The 18,861-nt window shown below is 40.1% G+C and overlaps 1 protein-coding gene across 4 annotated transcripts in view; it reads left to right on the top strand.

Annotated features, from left to right (window-relative positions):
- The window catches only part of PLEKHB2 (pleckstrin homology domain containing B2), a 49,070-nt gene extending 32,782 nt beyond the window's left edge, over positions 1 to 16,288 (top strand). For 3 of the 4 annotated variants that reach the window (XM_019469498.2, XM_053910256.1, XM_019469500.2), the window contains 2 exons: positions 7,201 to 7,309; positions 13,540 to 16,288. In XM_019469498.2, coding sequence (XP_019325043.1) covers positions 7,201 to 7,309; positions 13,540 to 13,676 — 246 coding nt within the window. In that variant the 3' untranslated portion in view covers positions 13,677 to 16,288. The remainder of the gene's footprint in view (positions 1 to 7,200; positions 7,310 to 13,539) is intronic. The other variant, XM_019469499.2, reaches the window with a different exon arrangement.
- Positions 16,289 to 18,861: the final 2,573 nt, after the last annotated feature.

The raw sequence follows: 18,861 nt of genomic DNA on the forward strand, positions 1-18,861 counted from the left end.
ACTTGAATTTTCTGTATAACCAGAAAAGATGCTTTATTTTTATTTTTACTTAAAAGATTCTGTTTATTTTGAGAGAGAGAGCAAGCAGGGGAGAGGCAGAGAGAGGGAGAGAGAGAGAATCCCAAGCAGACTCCACATTGTCAGTACGGAGCCCAACGTGGGGCTCAATCTCATGAACTGTGAGATGGTGACCTGAGCCGAAATCAAGAGTCAGATGCTTAACTGACTGAGCTACCCAGGAGCCCTACTTTTTTTTACTTTGAAAAAACAAAACTCAAGAAAAAAATCACATATCAAATACCTTAGGAGTATCTCCTAGTTAGATGTGTTAAGTGTTCAGTGCTACATATAGAAGTCTCTGTTGTGGGAGGGACTTCTGTTTTGTTTTGCTTTTTTAACTTTTAATAATTATAGATTTACAGGAAGTTCCAAAAATAATATGGAAAGATCTCATGTACTCCTCATTCAGCTCCTCAGTTGTTACATGTTACATGAAATCAAAACCAGGAATTTGAAATTGGCAAAATGTTTATGTCTGGTTTCGTGTCATTTTATCATATGTGTAGGTTTGTGTAACCAGCCCTTCAATCAAGATATAAAACTGTTGATAAAATCTTCCCGCTACACCCTTACATAGTTATACCCTCATTCCCCTTTCTAACTCCCATCAACCACTGATTTGTTGATTTGTTCTCTGTCTGTATAATTTTGTTATTTCCACAATGTTATATAAATAGAATCATACAGCATGTGATCTTTTTTTTAAATTTTTTTTTAATGTTTATTTAATTTTTGAGACAGAGATAGAGCATGAACGGGGGCCGGGGGGGGGCGGGGGGGGGTGGTCAGAGAGACAGAGAGACACAGAATCCCAAGATGGCTCCAGGCTCCGAGCTGTCAGCACAGAGCCCGACAAGGGGCTTGAACCCACAGACCGTGAGATCATGACCTGAGCCGAAGTCGGATGCTTAACCGACTGAGCCATCCAGGCACCCCTGATCTTTTTGAGTTTGATGTTTTTCACTTAGTACAGTTCCCTTGAGACCCAGCCAAATTCTTGCATGTATACCCCATTAAGTATTGATGGATGTTTACTTGGGGTTGTTTCAAAGTTTTGGCTATTACCACTAAATGTACTGTGAATTCTCCTCATGTATAGCTTTTTATATAGGCATAAAGTTTTATTTCTTTGGGGAAAATGCCCCAAAATGGAATTGCTGGGTCTATTATATGGTAAGTACATGGTTAATTTTTTAAAAAGCTAAGAAACTACTTTCCAGAATGACTCTACTGTTTCACTTATGTGAATAATCCAGTTTCTCTGCGTCTTTCCCAGCATTCAATGCTGTCACCATTTTTTAATTTTAGCTGTTCTTACAGGTATGTAGTGATATTTCATTCTAATTTTAATTTGCATTTCCCTAATAGGCGATGTTGGACATCTTTTTATGTGCTTTTTTTTTGCCATTGTATATCCTGTTCAGTAAAATGTCACTTCATGTCTTTTGCTTGTTTTCTAATTGTATTATTATTTCTTTTAACATTGAGTTTTGAGAGTTCTTTGAGATTGAGATAGGAACACTTCGTCAGATATGTGGTCTGGAGCATTGTGTTACTATCCTCTTAACAGTACCTTTCATGGAGTTTTAGTTTTCATGCAGTCTAGTTTATCAGTTTTTATGGTTTGTGCTTTTGTTGTCGTTTCATACTTCCCCCAAGACCAGGTTTCCTAAGGTTTTCTCCTGTGCTATTTTTTGGAAGTTTCATAGTGCCAGGATTTACATGTAAGGCGTTAGGGTTAGGGTTCATTTTTTTTGAATATGAATGTCCACTTATTCAACTACAATTTGATGAAAAGTCCTTTCTGGAATTGCTTTTGCATCTCTGTGAAAATTCACTTGGCTGTATTTGTGTGTGTCTATTTCTGGGTTCTCTGATTGTTCTATTGATCTATGTGTTTTTCTTCCTCTTACACCACACTGACTTGATTACTGTAGCTGTATAAGTCTTAAAATTGGGTAGACTGATCCCCCACTTTATCCTTTTCAGAATTCCCTGAACTATTCTGGTTCTATTTCCTTTCCATATGATGTGTCTAAATCTACAACAAAATCTTCTTGATAGATTTTGAAAGAAATTGTTTTAAACCTATGTATCAGGTTTTTGGGGGGAGAATTGACATATTATGTTGAGTTTTTCAGTCAGTGAACATGGACTGTCTCTATTTAGATCCTCTGATTTTTTTCATCAGCATTTTGTAGTTTCAGTATAAAAATCTTGGGCATGTTTTGTTAGATTTACACTTACGTATTTTTTTTTGATCATTGTCTATGGTATTATGTTTTAAATTTTAATTTCCCCAAGTTCATTGATTTTTGTTTATTGATCTTATAGCTTGTGAACTTACTAAGCTCACCTGTTGGTTCTAGAAGTAGTTTTTTGTACATTCTTTGGGATATTCTACAATAGACGCAATCATGTCATCTGTAAATAGGGAGAGTTTTCTTTCCAGTCTGTGTGCCTTCTATTTCTTTGCCCTGGTTAGAGCTTCTAATGTTATGTTGAATAGCAGTGGTAATAGCAGTCATCCTTGTCTTGTTCTTGATTTTAAGGGGAATGCATTTGGTTTTTCTACATTACATGTGATGTGAGCTGTAGTTTTTGAAGATGTTCAATAACAAGTTGAGAAAGCTCCTTTTCTAGTTTTCTGAGTTTTATCATGAATAGGTGTTGAATTTTGTCAAATACCTTTTCTGCATCAATTGGCATGGTCATGTGATTTTTTTTTTAAACCTCTGTCAATATGATGGATTATACTGATTGATTTTCAAATATTGAACCAGAGTTGCATCCCTGTAATAAACCTCTCTTAGTTGGGTGTATAATTCTTTTCTTTTATTGCTGAATTCTGTTTGTTAATATTCTTACAGATTTTTGCATCTATATTCATGAAGGATATTGGTCTGTAGTTTTTTTGTACTCTTATTTGGTATTAGGTCATACTGGCTTTACAGAATGAATTTTGGGAAGTGTTCCCTGCTCTTCTATTTTCTAGAAGAGATTATATAGAATTTGTGTTAATTCTTTTTTAATTTATTTTTAAAAAATTTTTTAAATGTTTATTTTTGAGAGAGACAGAGACAGAGTGCCAGCAGGGGAGGGGCAGAGAGAGAGGGAGACACACAATCTGAAGCAGGCTCCAGGCTCTGAGCTGTTAGCACAGAGCCTGATGCGGGGCTCAAACTCACCAACCCTGAGATCGTGACCTGAGTTGAAGTTGGATGCTTAACTGACTGAGCTACCCAGGCGTCCCATGTTAATTCTTTTTTAAAATATTTGGTAGAAATCTCCAGTGAAACAGTCTGGGCCTGAAGATTTTGAGGGTGGGGTATTTTTAATTACAAGTTTTATTTTTTTTAAATGTTTATCTATTTTTGAGAGCGTGCAAGTGGGGGAGGTGCAGAGAGAGAGGGAGACACAAAATTGGAAGCAGGCTCCGTGCTCTGAGCTGCCAGCACAGAGCCCCATGTGGGGCTCGAACTCATGGACCCTGAGATTATGACCTGAGCCGAAGTCGAATGTTTGACTGAGAGCCACACAGCCGCCTCCAAATTCTATTTTCTTGAGAGTTATAGTACTGTTCATTTTCTATTTCATATTGAGTGGATTGTAGTAATTTGTACTTTTTGAGTAATTGGTCCTTTTCATATAAGTTGTTTAATTTACGTGTGCACCTCTGTCATTGGTCCATAGACGTTTATATTTTCTTGGTGGGTTAACTGTATTATCATAATGTAATGTCCCTTTCTGTTTCTGGCAATTTTCTTTAGTCTGATGTTTGCTCTGATATTAATATAGTCACTTCTTGCTTTTCACTGTTTGTGTGGTATCTCTTCCCATCTTTTTTTTTTTTTTTCAACCTACATATTTCATTTGAAGTGAGTTTCTCATAGATAACATGTATGTGAGTTTTCCCTATCTGACATCTGACAAATCTCTATTTTGTAATTAGTATATTTAGACCATTTACATTTAATGAATTTTTGATATATTAGGTTTAAGTATGCCATTTTGTTTTTTGTTTCCCTTTGGTTCTGTGTTTTAAATTTCTCTGTGTTCTTGTACTTAAGCTTTTTGTGAATTATTTGAACATGTTTTAAAATTGCCTTTTGAGGGGCGCCTGGGTGGCTCAGTTGGTTAAGCATCTGACTATGGCTCAGGTCATGCTCTCATGCTCGTGAGTTCAAGCTCCTCGTCAGGCTCTGTGCTGAGAGCCTGGAGCCTGCTTCAGATTCTGTCTCCCTCTCTCTCTCTGCCCCTGTTCGTGCTCTGTCTCTCTGTCTCTCTCAAATATAAATAAACATTAAAAAAAATAAAGTTGCATTTTGATTTATCTATAATGTTTCTTGAGTGTGTCTCTTTGTATTGCTTTTTTAGTGGTTGCTCTGCATTATTCATATTTACATATTTTTCAAAGTCAAGTGTTCACGTTTCTTTTATATATGAGAACCACATCAGATGGTGTTAGAAATTTTGCTTCAGCTGTCAGACTTGTTAGAAAAGTCAAGCTGTGAAGGAAAGTTTATTTACGTGTATTTCTGCTCTGTACCTATTTTTTTTTTCTTTTTTTACCTCCTGATGTTTTAGGGTTCTTTCTTTTATTGTTTACATTTTGTTCAGTGAAATTCTTTTTTTGCCATTCTCTTAGGATAGTAGCTCTGTTGGCAACAGATTCTCAGTTCTTCATCTGAGAATGTCTTGATTTTTTTCTTTATTTCTGAGGGATATTTTCACTAGTGTAGAATTCTGAGTTGACATTTCTTCCAGCATTTGTCAAGTGTGTGCTATTTCCTTTGGTCTACATGGTTTCTGAGGAGAAATCTGCTATCATTTACATTTCCCCCCATGTAGGTAATGCATTGTTTGTTTCTTGCTATTTTCATTGTCCTTAGTTTTCAGAAGTTTGACTATAGTATGTTGGTATGGATTTTGGGGGCGTTATCCTATTTGGCGTTCACTGTCTTTTTGTTTCTTGCTAAATTTGGGAAAATTTAGGCCATTATTTCTGGAATGTTTTTTTCAGCCCCACCCCTTTTCCTTTTGAAACTAATGATATGGATGTTAGATGTCCCACATGTCTCAGATTCTGTTCATTTTCTTTTTATTAAAAAAAATTTTTTTTAATGTTTATTTATTTTAGAGACAGAGCATAAGCAGGGGAGGGGCAGAGAGGGCTGGAGACAGAATCTGAAGCAGGCTGCAGGCCCTGAGCTGTCAACACAGAGCCTGACGCGGGGCTCGAACCCATGGACCATGAAATCATGACCTGAGCTGAAGTTGGACACTTAACTGACTGAGCCACCCACGCGCACCTTCTTTTCTTCAATATATTTTCCTCTCTATTCCACTTTATAGTACGTTTACTGATTCTTTTTCTCTGACATTTCTATTCTGTTTTTGGACAACTGAGAATACTAAAACATCAGGAGGTAAAAAAAAAAAAAAAAAAAAAAAAAAGTATGGTCAGAGCAGAAACTCTGATAAATGAGCATTGGCCTCAACTTAAAGTTGCCAGCTGCATTAACCCCTAACAAGGGAGTCCACTTGTCCTTTGAAGCCAGGCATTGACTTCTCATCTGTAGCTATGAAAATCCTTGATAATATCTTCTTCCAATAGAAGGCTGTTTCATCTGCACTGAAAATCTCTTGTTAGGTGTAGCCACCTTCATAAATGATCTTAGCTGCCGTCTTCTGGGTAACTTGTTGCAGCTTCTACATCAGCTCTTGCTGCTTTACCTTGCCCTTTTATGTTATAAAGCTGGTTTCTTTTCTTAAACCTCATGAACCAACCTCTCTTAGCTTCATACTTTGTTCTGCAGCTTCTTTCCCTCTTTCAGCGTTCACAGAATTGAAGAGAGTCAGGGCCTTCCTCTGGATTAGGGTTTGGCTGATCTTCTACCCAGACCACTCATACGTTCTCTGTATCAGCTATAAGACTGTTCTGTTTTCTCACCATTTGTATGTTCACTGGAGTAGTGCTTTTAATTTCCTTCAAGAACTTTTCCTTTGCACTCACAACCTGGCTGTTTGGTACAAGAGGCCCAGCTTTTGGCCTGTCTCAGTGTACATGCCTTCCTCACTGAGCTGAATCCTTTCTAGCTTTTGATTTAAAGCGAGAGATTTGCGACTCTTCCTCTCACCTGAGCACTTAGAGACCGTTGTAGGGTTCTTCTAAATTAGCCTCATTTTAATATTGTTGTGTTTTAGGGAATAGGGGACCTGAGAGGGAGAGAGATAGGAACTAGTGGTTGGTAGAGCAAGCAGAACACACGATTTATCTATTAAGTTTGCCCATTTATATGGTGTGGTTTGTGACACCCCAAAACAGTTATAATAGTAATATCAAAGATCACTGATCACAGATTGCTGTAACAAATATAATAATGAACGGGGCACTTGGGTGGCTTAGTCATTTGAATGTCTGACTCTTGATTTCGGTTCAGGTCATGATCCCAGGGTCATGGGATTGAGCCTTGTGGTGGGCTCTGTGCTGAGTGTGGAGCCTGCTTAAGATTGTCTCCCCCCCTACCCCTCTCCTCCTCTCCTCCTCTCCTCCTCTCCTCCTCTCCTCCTCTCCTCTTCTCCCTGTCTCCCCCTCTCCCCCTCTCCCCCTCTCCCTCTCTCCCTCTCTCCCTCTCTCCCCCCTCCCACTCCCTCCCTCTGCCCTGCTCCCCTGCTTGTATGCTCGCTTGCTTGCTCTCTCTCAAAAAAAGAAAGATACTAATAATGAAAAAGTTTGAAATATTGTGAGAATTAGCAAAATGTGACACACAGACATGAAGTGAACAAATGCTGTTGGAAAAATTGTGCCAATAGACGTGGTCCGTGTAGGGTTGCCACAAACCTCCCATGTGTAAAAACACAGTATCTGCAAAGTGCAGTGAAGTGAAACACAATAAAATTTCATTATGATGTTGAATAAAAGTAGTAAGAGTGGGCAGGCACTGTATTGTCTTGTTTCTGATCTTAGAGGAAAGCTTTTAACTTTACACTGTTGTTTATGATGTCCTGTGGGCTTGTTGCATATGGCCTTTATTATGTGGAGGTACATTCCCTCTCCACCTGCTTTGTTGGTGATTTTTATTATGAGTGGATGCTGAACTTCGAAATTGTATTTCTGATGGGCCTATTTCTTTTCAGCAGGCATATGGCTATGGTCCATACAGTGGTGCGTACCCTCCAGGAACTCAAGTTGTCTATGCTGCAAGTGGACAGGCTTATGCTGTACCCTACCAGTACCCGTATGCAGGTACCCCACGCCCACCTTCCATTCCTTATTTCTCTTCATTTACTGGGTGGATCTGTGAGGCCTGAAGGAATTGTATTTCTTAGTTTAAGGATAAGTGAGCAGTGCTTCTGGTTATAGACCACAAATGATTCTACTATGCTTTAAAAAAAAAAAAAAGTTATGTATTTTTACGTTGTCTTATAAAGTTGGAGTAGGCTTGTGTTTTTTTTTTTTTTTATTTAAAAAAAATTTTTACATTTATTTATTTTTGGGGGAGGGGCAAAGAGAGAAGGAGACACAGAATCTGAAGCAGGCTCCAGGCTCCAAGCTGTCAGCACAGAGCCTGACGCAGGGCTCGAACTCACAAACCACAAGATCATGACCTGAGCCGAAGTCGGACGGTTAACCGACTGAGCCACCCAGGTGCCCCAGAGTAGGCTTGTTAAAACTTCACTGTTGTATCCAGATTTATTCCCAAGGAGAGAATTTGTACCTACTGGTATTCACTTATATCCCATTTTAAACGATAACTTTCTCCTGTTTTTTCTCTTCTGGTAACATCCTTCAAATATTATCACTACTGAGGCGATACTCCATTTTGCAAGTGAAATAAAGGCCTGGAAGGTTCTTACATTTATTCCAGGCTTTTGATGCACTTCCATTTTTCACCTTACCTGAGGAAAATTGTAGTTGTGAGTAACTGGCCTGTGTAGGTAGCATCAAGTCCTGGGTGCAGTTTGGGCAGTGGGAGGTCTAAGGTGGAGGTGCAGGAGAGTGCTGGCTGTGAGGCCAGAGCCTACAGTCAGGATGAGGGGGCCCAAGAGCCCCCATCATGTGGTTGATGGACTGAAGAACAAGGCCACACCCAGAAGCCCAGAGAAGGGAAGTCAGGCAGAGGCGGTTGCAGTGGGCATGGCATATCGGATCAATGTATAAGTGAATGAAGCTGGCAAATAGCTTACAAGAGTCCTGAGCCCATAGAGCGGTTGGGAATCTGAATCTGAGGGCGCTGTGAACAAACCTAGTGCAGTGTCTTACCACGGCAGTGGAAGAAGAATCTGTTGCCAGAGAGGTAAGTGGTCACTGATGCTAATCTCCCAGAGAGGCCCAGGGCTGCCGCCCCCTGACTCAAAGTATCCTGCTAATTAGTGGTGGTTACTTTGGTGTCTCATAGGTGAGCATCCAGTATGAGAGGTTCTCTGCTTATCTGTTTCTGCAGTCTGATGTAGTTCACTCAACTAGCATGGACTGTGACTTTTTGACTTTTTTTCATGTTAAATTGAAAACTAATAAAATGATGATGCTAAAAAATGAAGTATTTGTTGGCCCTGTGATCTTAGCACAACTATTTTTGTTTGAATTACTTTCCCCATACAAAATAAATTTTTGTCATTGAAATCTTATATCACCTTTTGCATTTCTTTTCTCATTTTAAAATTCTGTGTATTCTGAGTGCTACATAATTTCCATAAGTATTTTTAATGACTGCATATTATATTGGGTGATCTTCTAGTATTAACTGTTTACTTTTTCCTGTTTGCAGTCATAAATGTTGCTTTGAACATGTCTAATGATTTTCTTTTTCATTCCTGTTAAATCTTAGAATACATTTTTCATTTCTGTGTATTAAGTTAATGTGTTAAAGGGCATAGACATTTATTTTTCTTTTGATACCATTGAAATTTAGAAAGCTTCTCAAACATGCAGAAGTATGGACAATAGTGTGATGAACTGTCATTTGTCCATTACCACCTTCAGCTAGCATATCATGCCTAATTTTGTTTCACCTCCATCTCCTGTCATCTCTGGATTGTTTTGAGGGAAATCCACACTGTATCCTTTCATCTGACAGTATTACAGTAAATCTTAATACCATTTATTTAATTTTTTTTAAATGTTTATTCATTTTTGAGACACAGAGAGAGACAGAGCATGAGCAGGGGAAGGGCAGAGAGAGGGAGACACAGAATCTGAAGCAGTCTCCAGGCTCTGAGCTGTCAGCACAGAGCTCGACGCGGGGCTCGAACTCACGAACTGCGAGATCATGACCTGAGCTGAAGTCAGACGCTTAACCGACTGAGCCACCCAGGCGCCCAAATCTTGATACCATTTACCCAGTTGATTCTCAGAACAGTTTGCCAGTTTCTTTCTTTCTTTTTTTGAAGAAAATCTATTGTTATTATTTTTAATTATGGTAAAAAAAAAACAAGTACCATAAAATTTACTTTTTTAAAAACCATTTTAATTGTACAGTTCAGTAGTGTACATTTAATTGTACAGTTCAGTAGTGTACAGTACATTCACATTGTTGTGCATCAGTTTCATCTTCCCATATTGAAACTGTACTCGTTAAACAACAACTTCCCTTTTCCTTCCTCCCAGCCCCTGATAACCACTATTATACTTTATTTTTCTGTGAATTTGGATACTTTAGACATTTCATATAAGTGGAATCCTATAGTATGTGTATTTTTGTAATTGGTTTATTTCACTTAGCATTATGGTTTTTTTTCTTCTTTCTTTTTTTTTTTTCTTTAAAGGAACTTTTATTTTTTTCTACTACTTCAATGATAGAATTGGAGATGTAGCCTGGTGGGGAGGAATCAATGATGGACTGAGTTTGAAAAGGGAATAATTTAAGACTGGTCCAACTGAGGCCAGAGACCATTTACATGAGAAGAAAGGCAAATGACTAATAACAAAAAATTCAACTTCACTAATAAAGAAATGCAAATTGAAATGAGATACCGTTTCTGCTGATCACATTGGCAAAAATGAAGATATTCTTCAGTGTTGGTAAAATTTGCCAGTTTCTACCACTTCTAGGAAGTTCCTGAAGCACTGGTTTCTCAGCTGTCCTGAAAGACTGCTTATTGTTATTAGCTCTAAAAGTTTTGATACCCTCCTTGGGTCTAAAGTGGATCCTTAGGTTGCTTTAGTTTACATTTTTCTGCTGACTGGCAGAGATAAACATGGTATAATTGTTTACAAACTTGATCTCTTTGCCTGTTTGTCTTGCAGTTGGTGGGTTTTAAGCCCTAGCCTACCATGCCATGAGAGCGAACTTCTTTCTTACTCAGCCCCCAGACCTCTGACTGGGGTAATCTCAGCTGTTTCTTACTGTATAGAAGATCAGATGTTTTGCAGAAGTGCTAGTAAAGGGAATTTCTGTAAATTGGATTCTTTACTTGCTCTTGCCTTTCTTCATAGAAAAAGAGATAGCCCTCTCATGAGCACCCTCAATTTACTTGCTGCAGAGGGCAGAGTCAAGAAGTAGGTGCGCATTCAGCATTATTGTTGTGACCCATCTAGCAGGCATACTTGCTGTGGAGAGGGTGAGTTGAGTTTGTGGTCATCCCCCAGTAGCCTTGTCCTGATGACCAGATTGGAGCTTCTCAGTCCCTTTCTGGATACCCCAGTGCTTGGCCAGCTTCATGACATTATGTGGTCTTTAGACACCATAGTCATGCATATAGCAGGGTAAAGGCCTTCTCTCTTTTTTAAAAAAAAAAATTTTTTTTTTTTAATGTTTATTTTTGAGAGAGAAAGAGAGACAGAGCACAAGCAGGGGAGGGGCAGGGAGAGAGGGAGACACAGAATCCGAAGCAGGCTACAGGTTCTGAGCTGTTGGCACAGAGCCGGACGCGGGGCTCGAACCCGCGAACTGTGAGATCATGACATGAGCTGAAGTCAGACGCTTAACTGACTGAGCCACCCAGGTGCCCCAAGGCCTTCTATTTAATATGATTGGAGCCAGTGGTCAGTCAGCCAATTAAAAAAGTACAAAGGGTGCTGTGTACACACTATGAGTGTTCTGTTTTAATTTGCCTATGTTAGTGGACAGTGTTCAGCTATCTTTTGACATGGGCTCTAGGATTTTGCTTTGCATTGGCTCCTTTGGTTGGAGTTATCTTGTCTTGTAAACACTGTGCTCATGGGCTGTCTTTTGACATGGGCTCTAGGATTTTGCTTTGCATTGGCTCCTTTGGTTGGAGTTTTCTTGTCTTGTAAACACTGTGCTCATGACATATCACCGCATCGCGGTTTCCCTTGGTAAGTACAAACAAGTCTAGGTTTTAAAATTCTTTTTTTAGTTTTTTAGTTTACTCATTTCCTTGCTCTGATAGTAATTTGTGAGTTACCTGCCTTTATTCAGTCCACCCTGAAGTATCGAACTTAGTTATCCTAGAAGCAATAGCTGCCTATTTCCCATTCACATTTTGACCATTTATGTAAAGCTTAGTTAAGTTAGGTAACTACAGTATGTACAACTTAGAAATGTCCTCAGCTGACTTGGGTAAGGATTTCTCTTCCTGGTAGGAGCAGAGGCAAGCAGGAGCTGCAGGAGAGGTCTCTCCTGGTCATGTAGTGCAGGAGGCCCTTGATGTGATCTACTGAGGGAATGTAGATTTAGATTGTCCAAGGGATCTTCTAATTAAGTCAGCTTGCAAGTTCCTACTATCCTACATTTCATAGTTCCATTTGCCTAATTGAAAACTTTTAAATTTCAAGGCAGTGAAAGTAAATACTACTAGCTCACCAATTTTGAAAGGTAAACATTGCATAAAACATTGTTTGCTTCCAGTGCTGTTACCTGTACTTGATCAGCCCTTTGTTTATAGTGGTGTCATTCTACCGTGCAGCTTTGGTGTTTTTTCTTTTCTCTTCTCTTCTCCTCCATCATATTTGAGGTATTAGTGGTTTATGAGTGCACACTTGTAGTTGTAGCCTGAGTGCCTAGGTTTGCATGCCCTTATTGCCATTAACCCCTGTGTGCCTCACTTTTGCCCATCTGTAAAATGGGTATAATAATAAACTCAACTCATAGGGTTGTTAGTATTAAGTGAGTCTGTACATGTAAATGCTTGTAGTACTGTAATTGCTTAGAGTACTAAGGACTTCTAAATGTTAGCCTTTATTTTGCTGTTGGTTTTCATCTACATATACACATTACTGTTGTATTAGTTTCTTGCTCCCTTAGGGTTGAACTGTTAAGGGAACAGCAGGTCAGGGAGGGAAGTTAACATTATTTATATTTGAGTAATTTTAAAGCTAATTAGCTGTTAGATAGTATAGCTGTGAAGTATAGAACAGAACAAATAGTACATTTCCAGTTGTAAACTTTAGTCATGCAAATTAAATATTAAAGTTGTTTAAAGTTTGCTTTTAGAAGTTTTCCCCTTAACGTAAGTATTTTCCCCCATAAAGACCTATGATTAAAAATGAGCAAGTTTTCGTCAGGCTCTGGGCTGATGGCTCGGAGCCTGGAGCCTGTTTCCGATTCTGTGTCTCCCTCTCTCTCTGCCCCTCCCCCGTTCATGCTCTGTCTCTCTCTGTCCCAAAAATAAATAAAAAACGTTGAAAAAAAAATGAGCAAGTTTTATTAGCAGATTTAAGGTCTAATTTAAAAATGGTTTACATGAATATCAAGAAGCTAATTAGCTTTTAAATGGATTTTTCATTTTCAGCTTTAGGTGGAGATTCTTGCCTCTCACAATGCAGGCTCTGTGTATCTCCCATGCTCTCCTGTATCTACCTGTCATCCTAATAAGTGTGACTGGAGGGGAGAAGTGGACATTGGAGACTGGAGCTTACAGCTGCATTAGGATCCTGCTGTTTGCAGTGTTTGGGGGAGGGCAGAAGTGGACATTGGGGACTGGAGCTTACAGCTGCACTAGGACCCTGATATTTGTAGCATTTGGGGAGGGCAGAAGTGGTCATTGGGGATTGGAGCTTACAGCTGCACTAGGACCCTGGCTGTTTGCAGCGTTTGGGGGAGGGCAGAAGTGGACATTGGAGACCAGAGCTTACAGCTGCGTTAGGATCCTGCTGTTTGCAGCGTTTGGGGGAGGGCAGAAGTGGACACTGGAGATAGGAGCTTACAGCTGCAGTAGGATCCTGCTGTTTGCAGTGTTTGGGGGAGAAGTGGACATTGGGGACTGGAGCTTACAGCTGCACTAGGACCCTGCTATTTGCAGCGTTTGGGGGTTTGGACCTTGGAAAGTTGAGCACCTTGGTTTCCTCTTACTGCAGTCTTAGAGACAGTCACCGTGGCCTGTTCTGGGGGAGAGCCGGGGAGCACCCACTCAGCGACTCCACACACCTGTTGAGAGGAAGATAGCACTGTAGGGGAGGGATGCACATGCAGGGAGATGTGACCTTTGCCACTTCAGGGCACACTGTCTTTATGAGGGAATGTTGGACTTCACAAACTGCTCCTCACAGCATCTGCTTTTTCACTTCTTTTTTAGGACTTTATGGACAACAGCCTGCCAACCAGATCATCATTCGGGAGCGGTATCGAGACAGCGACAGTGATCTGGCACTGGGCATGCTGGCCGGAGCAGCCACTGGCATGGCCTTAGGGTCTCTGTTCTGGGTCTTCTAGAGTCCTTCAGATCTGGATGTGCATAGCTTCTGATACCCTGTGTGCAATAATATAATTTGCAGGGCATTTCTGTTGGTGATAAATGTTTTTAATAATAGTTTAATTGTTCTTTTGAAAGTGATGACATCATAGTTCTAACTAATCCATACACGTACTGTAGAGAAGGCTTCTGATTTGTGTTTAGCTAAAACATGGAATCTCTGGGGCACTGGCTCATTCCAGGAGTTTCATTCTAGAACTCTTGGAATACCTTATTTTGGACATACCTATTTAGAATGGCATTTTCTTTTCAGAGTTAGGTATAGTGCTTAAGGGATAATTTAGTGTTCTGTTTATATATGGTGATGTATGAGTGAGCAATGTGGCAAGGAGAACTGCATCTTCTTTCTGTGTAACATTGAACTTTGAAGCCTTGGATCAGAGCTGGCTGCATGTAACTTCAGGAGTTGTGGACTGGTAAGCAACCAGGAACTTCCCTGAGGCAGTGGGGTGGTATCCCCAGGACCTCTGGGGCCAGCAAGGCTGACTGCTCAGGATGATGGGGTAGGGTCAGCTCCCCTCCCCGCCCTCCTCCCTCCCTCCCCACCTTCCTCCCCACTTCCTCTTAAAATGATGCTTCTTCATTTTATTCTTTGTTCTTTTGGTATGATCCTTGGAAAATATCCCATATTAGGAATTGGCTTGAGCCTCAAAGTTTTATCCTTTAAAACTTGAAGAAGCCAAAACAGTTTGAAGTATGTGGAGGTAGATGTGCTTTATTCAGAGAAGACCCTATGTTTTTAGTGTCTGCTTTGGATATTTTTATTGCCACATCAGCCTACTTATAGCTTATTTTGCTACTTGTTGAGAAAGTGGTATTAAGAGTGGTGAGGAAATGGAATGAGAGCCATACTTACAGTGTGACTGTGTCAGGCCTCTGGGGATCACACTGTGCAGAGGGTGCTCTTTTCCTCTCTTCTGTCCTTCTGAAGAGCAGGTGTCCTGCTTTGTGCAGGACTGGGGCACTGTGATTGTCCCCCAAGCACTGGGGTTCATGGAGCCCTGGTGATGGATAGTGGGGGCTCTTGGGACCATGGCTGTTGGGGAGACTCGGGTTACAGATGGGAAATGATTGCCTAAGAACATGAATAACCTTCTGTCAAGGTATTACTCAGCTTGACCAGGACCTGGGCTTTGTTTTTATTCCTGACACAGAAGCTTAAACCATGTAATTTTGAGCCCCAGCTATGTGTGAAGCTCTGGAAAACCCATAATCCTACACTTCTGTTATTTCTTTATATGAATTTGTAAAGCCCAAAATTAGTCCAGTCTTCTGTCCCGCAAGCTTTAAAAAATGTACTTCCACCAAGGCAGTTTAGCACAGTGACAGTCCCTATGCTGGCACTCCAAAATACACTCCCTAGTAGCACAAACTCTGTTTTTATTTTCTGTGGCCAGTTACATACATAACTTGTTTCATAGGTCAACTGACTCCATCTCTGAGCAGACTTAAATAGATGTCCATATGAAGCCATCTGCCAAACGACCTTGATGTCAGGTCTGTTTTCCTGGGCAGTTCTGCTGAACTTACACTGTAGAGTCTGTTTCTAGTTGAAAGGAGGTGCACTTGACTGTCACCCCTTTGGATATTTGAGACAGTGGAAAATTGCCAACTGTGATTTGTGACAAGGTTGGTTTTGATGATTAAAAATGTTGCTCTTATGATTTTACATCCTTTGTAGTAAGAATGGCTTTGTTTAGATGATAGTCATTATTAAGAGCTGTATGCTTTACTAATAAAATATTAAACAGTTTTTAATGTGCTATTGGGGTATTGATTTTGAACTTGGAGTTCCTGGAACCACAGGGTACTGAGTTATGTTGCTGAAATGCCTGGGAAGCAGAGTCCCCCCTCTGACGGAAGGGGCAGGTGTAAACTGAAGCTTGGGCACATGTGTGTGCACTCTGTTGGCCAGCCCCATTGGGCAGCCACAGTTGAACCTGGAAATTCAGTGTTGCCAGTGACTTGATGCTGTTAGGAAATGCATAGTAGGTATAAAGATGGGCTGAGATACTTCATTTCCTTGGTCCAGTTTCTGTAGATGCCAGCTTTGTGATTGCCTCAATTTAGGTAATCCTAAATCAAAAAAAGTTAGATGAGGTGGAAGGAACTTGTTCAGGTGTGAGTAAGCTTTTCTCACTTTCATGTGTGGAAGAAGTTGCCCACTGACATTGCACACATGCCAAGCTGATTGTTTTTTGGTTACTGGAGTGAACTTCAGAGTCTTAGATAGTAAGGAGAAAAGAAAGACCAGTGGCTGTGTTTCAGATGATCATCCTGAAACAGGCCAGACCTGGACCCAAGACACTGGTCTCAACCATGGTTGAGACGAATGGCCTAAGTTTATTTTCTACATCAGTTATGATCCTGTTTCATTTTTCTTTCTCCTTCCCAGGTTTATGTAGACACAGGCATGGAATGCAGTTCCATTTCTCCCCCCCCCTAGAATTGATCTGTTTTCTGATTGCTTCCCTCTCATAATCTCTTGTGTCCACAGAACCTATTTTCCCTGTATATGCAAATTGTATGTTTATAAGTGAAAATGTTAATACATTAAATGGTTAACCTTAAAGCAGGTTGCATTGTGACTTCTGTTTTTTTAAATTAAATTTAGTTAAACTAAATAAAACCCAGCTTACCTATTTCTCCCACTATCCACCCCCACTTCTGGCAACTACCAATCCATTTTTTAAAAAAATTATAGTAACACACTGTCAGTTTTTTCTGCTACATCATGGGCAATAAGAATGGCAGTTACTGAGTGGGGCGCCCGGGTGGCTCAGTTGGTTAAGTGTCTGACTTTGGCTCAGGTCATGATCTCATGGTTCATGATTTGGAGCCCCGCATAGGGCTCTGTGCTGACAGCTTGGACCCTGGAACCTACTTTGGATTCTGTGTCTCCCTTGCTCTCTGCCCCTCCCCCACACGTGCTCTGCCTTTCTGTCTCTCAGAAATAAATAAACATTAAAAAGAGATTAAAAAAAAAAGAATGGCACTTAGAAATCCCTGAGTGCTGGGGAATGTATTATCACATCAGAAAAGAATGACTCATTAGATTCTTACAGTAACTCTATAAGGCACTATTGTCCAGGTTACACTGGATGAAACAGGCTCAGAAGTTAAATATTTTTCTTAGGAGCACACAGGTAGTAAGTGAAATGGGTTTATATCTGATATGAAAGCATATTCTTTTTCCTTATGCCATGTCCTATAAAGGTGTAATTTCCGCAGGGACATATGGATGGCATGTGTAGTAATACTTGTAAGATGACTATGAGAAAACTGATCATCCTGAACCAGATTCACTTGGCAGTGCAGATTCAGTAACTTCTTCCAACTACATGTCTTTGGTTGCATGACTGTGTATTTTTTTTTTCCCTTTCCCCATCCGCAAATTAAATCTCTAGATCCTGAATTACCACAGTTTCCTCTGGGCTAGTTTTTCTGTTTACCTCACCTATTGCAAACTTTCATTAAATGGTGATGTGTGGTTGCGTGTTACAGTTTAAGATGAGGAGTTTTATTTATACCAGAAACTTTGAGTCTCTTGGTTTCATTTCTTTAGAGAGCAATCCTCCAGTATTTTGCCAGGAGACACTTTCTGGGTGTGGAGAAGGGTAGACACTCCACACACAGACCACAGCCCTTTCCCTCTCCAGCTTGACTTTATCATCATCTGTCATGCTGACCCCTGCTGCCTCCAGCTGTATAAAATTTTTTTGAGTAAGTTATACATAGCACCAGAATTTTTTTTAAAAACAAAGATTTAGTAATGGGTTATCCATCTGCCCATTTCCTACCCTCTCTTGAGAATAGAGGTTCTCTCATGAAGGTTTATCTTTCATGTTATCCTTCATGCATATATAGTCTAGTACAAAAAATATTATTTTTCTCCCCTTTTTACACAGAGGTTGATATATACACCAGTGGTACCCAGACACTTTAGTCGCAGGATCCTTTTACACTATTAAATTTTTAAGGCCTCCAAAGAGCTTTTAAACATGAGTTATATTTATCAATATTTTCCATATTATGAAATAAAATTGAGACAATTAGAAACTTAAAACCTATAACAGAATTTACAAAAATTATTTTCCAAACCAAAATCTGAGGCAAAGCATTTTCACATTTGAAGATATTTCTTTAGCATCTGGTTTAATAGAAACCAGCTGGATTCTCCTGTATGTTTCTGTGTTCGGTCTGATTTGATTTGTTAGTTGAGGCATAGAAGGAAATATGGCTGCACATAGACATGTAGTTGGAAAGGGAGGACTGAGCAGACCCCCTGAAAGGGTCTTGGGTACCCTAAGGAGTCCTTGGATCATACCTTGAAAACTGATGTATGAAAGCTCTTTTCTTCTTTTCCCCGACTTAACATATCTGAGGTGTTTCCATGTAGTACTTAAAGAACTTCCTCATTCATTTGATTTATCCTATAATTCCATCCAGTACCCATTTGACTTTTGCTATTGCTAACAATGCTATAATGAAGGATATTGTTCAAAAGTTTCTCATCCCAGTGTGGGGCTCTTGAAGGGGTTGTGTTCCTGTTGGCTCTGTGGAACTCATGGATGATAAGCTTCTCTGGAGCATAAGACCTGGAAGTGGGAGTCTGTGTCACTGTATGCAGAGGCTGACTGCTGTGATAAGCCACTTGAGATCTCAGGAGCTGAGTGCTGAATGCTTTACTGTTCAACTCCTAGTCCTGTGGTTGATTTCCCCAGGCTATCATTTAGGGACCACACTGGTTGTCTTGGAGTCCTTCGTGGATGCCAAATGGAACAGAAAGGTGGTGAAGATCTACCCATTCTTCAGCTTGTCAGTGGTGCTCAAACTTGAGACATTCCAGTGGTAAGAGCTAGTCACACGACCCTAGCTACACAGTGTAGTCCGAGTTCAGGAGCAATCTGTCCTGATGACAGTTGCCAATGAACATCCAGTGAATGGCAGATAACAATGGCCAGCTATCCTTGACACTCAATGGAAATCAGTTTATATTAACCCTCAGTTGCATAGTATTTACTGATTGGTACAGTAGGTGGTTGCAAATTACATGTAAATTGTTGGTTCATACAACACAAACATCATTGCTCACAGATTTTGTTCTTGTTCAATTATTTCTTTCCCTACTCCCCAGTTGACAGG

This window comes from Panthera pardus, unplaced genomic scaffold (genome assembly GCF_024362965.1).
Source record: "Panthera pardus isolate Hobbes unplaced genomic scaffold, ASM2436296v1 HiC_scaffold_10, whole genome shotgun sequence".
NCBI classification, from domain to species: Eukaryota; Metazoa; Chordata; class Mammalia; order Carnivora; family Felidae; genus Panthera; species Panthera pardus.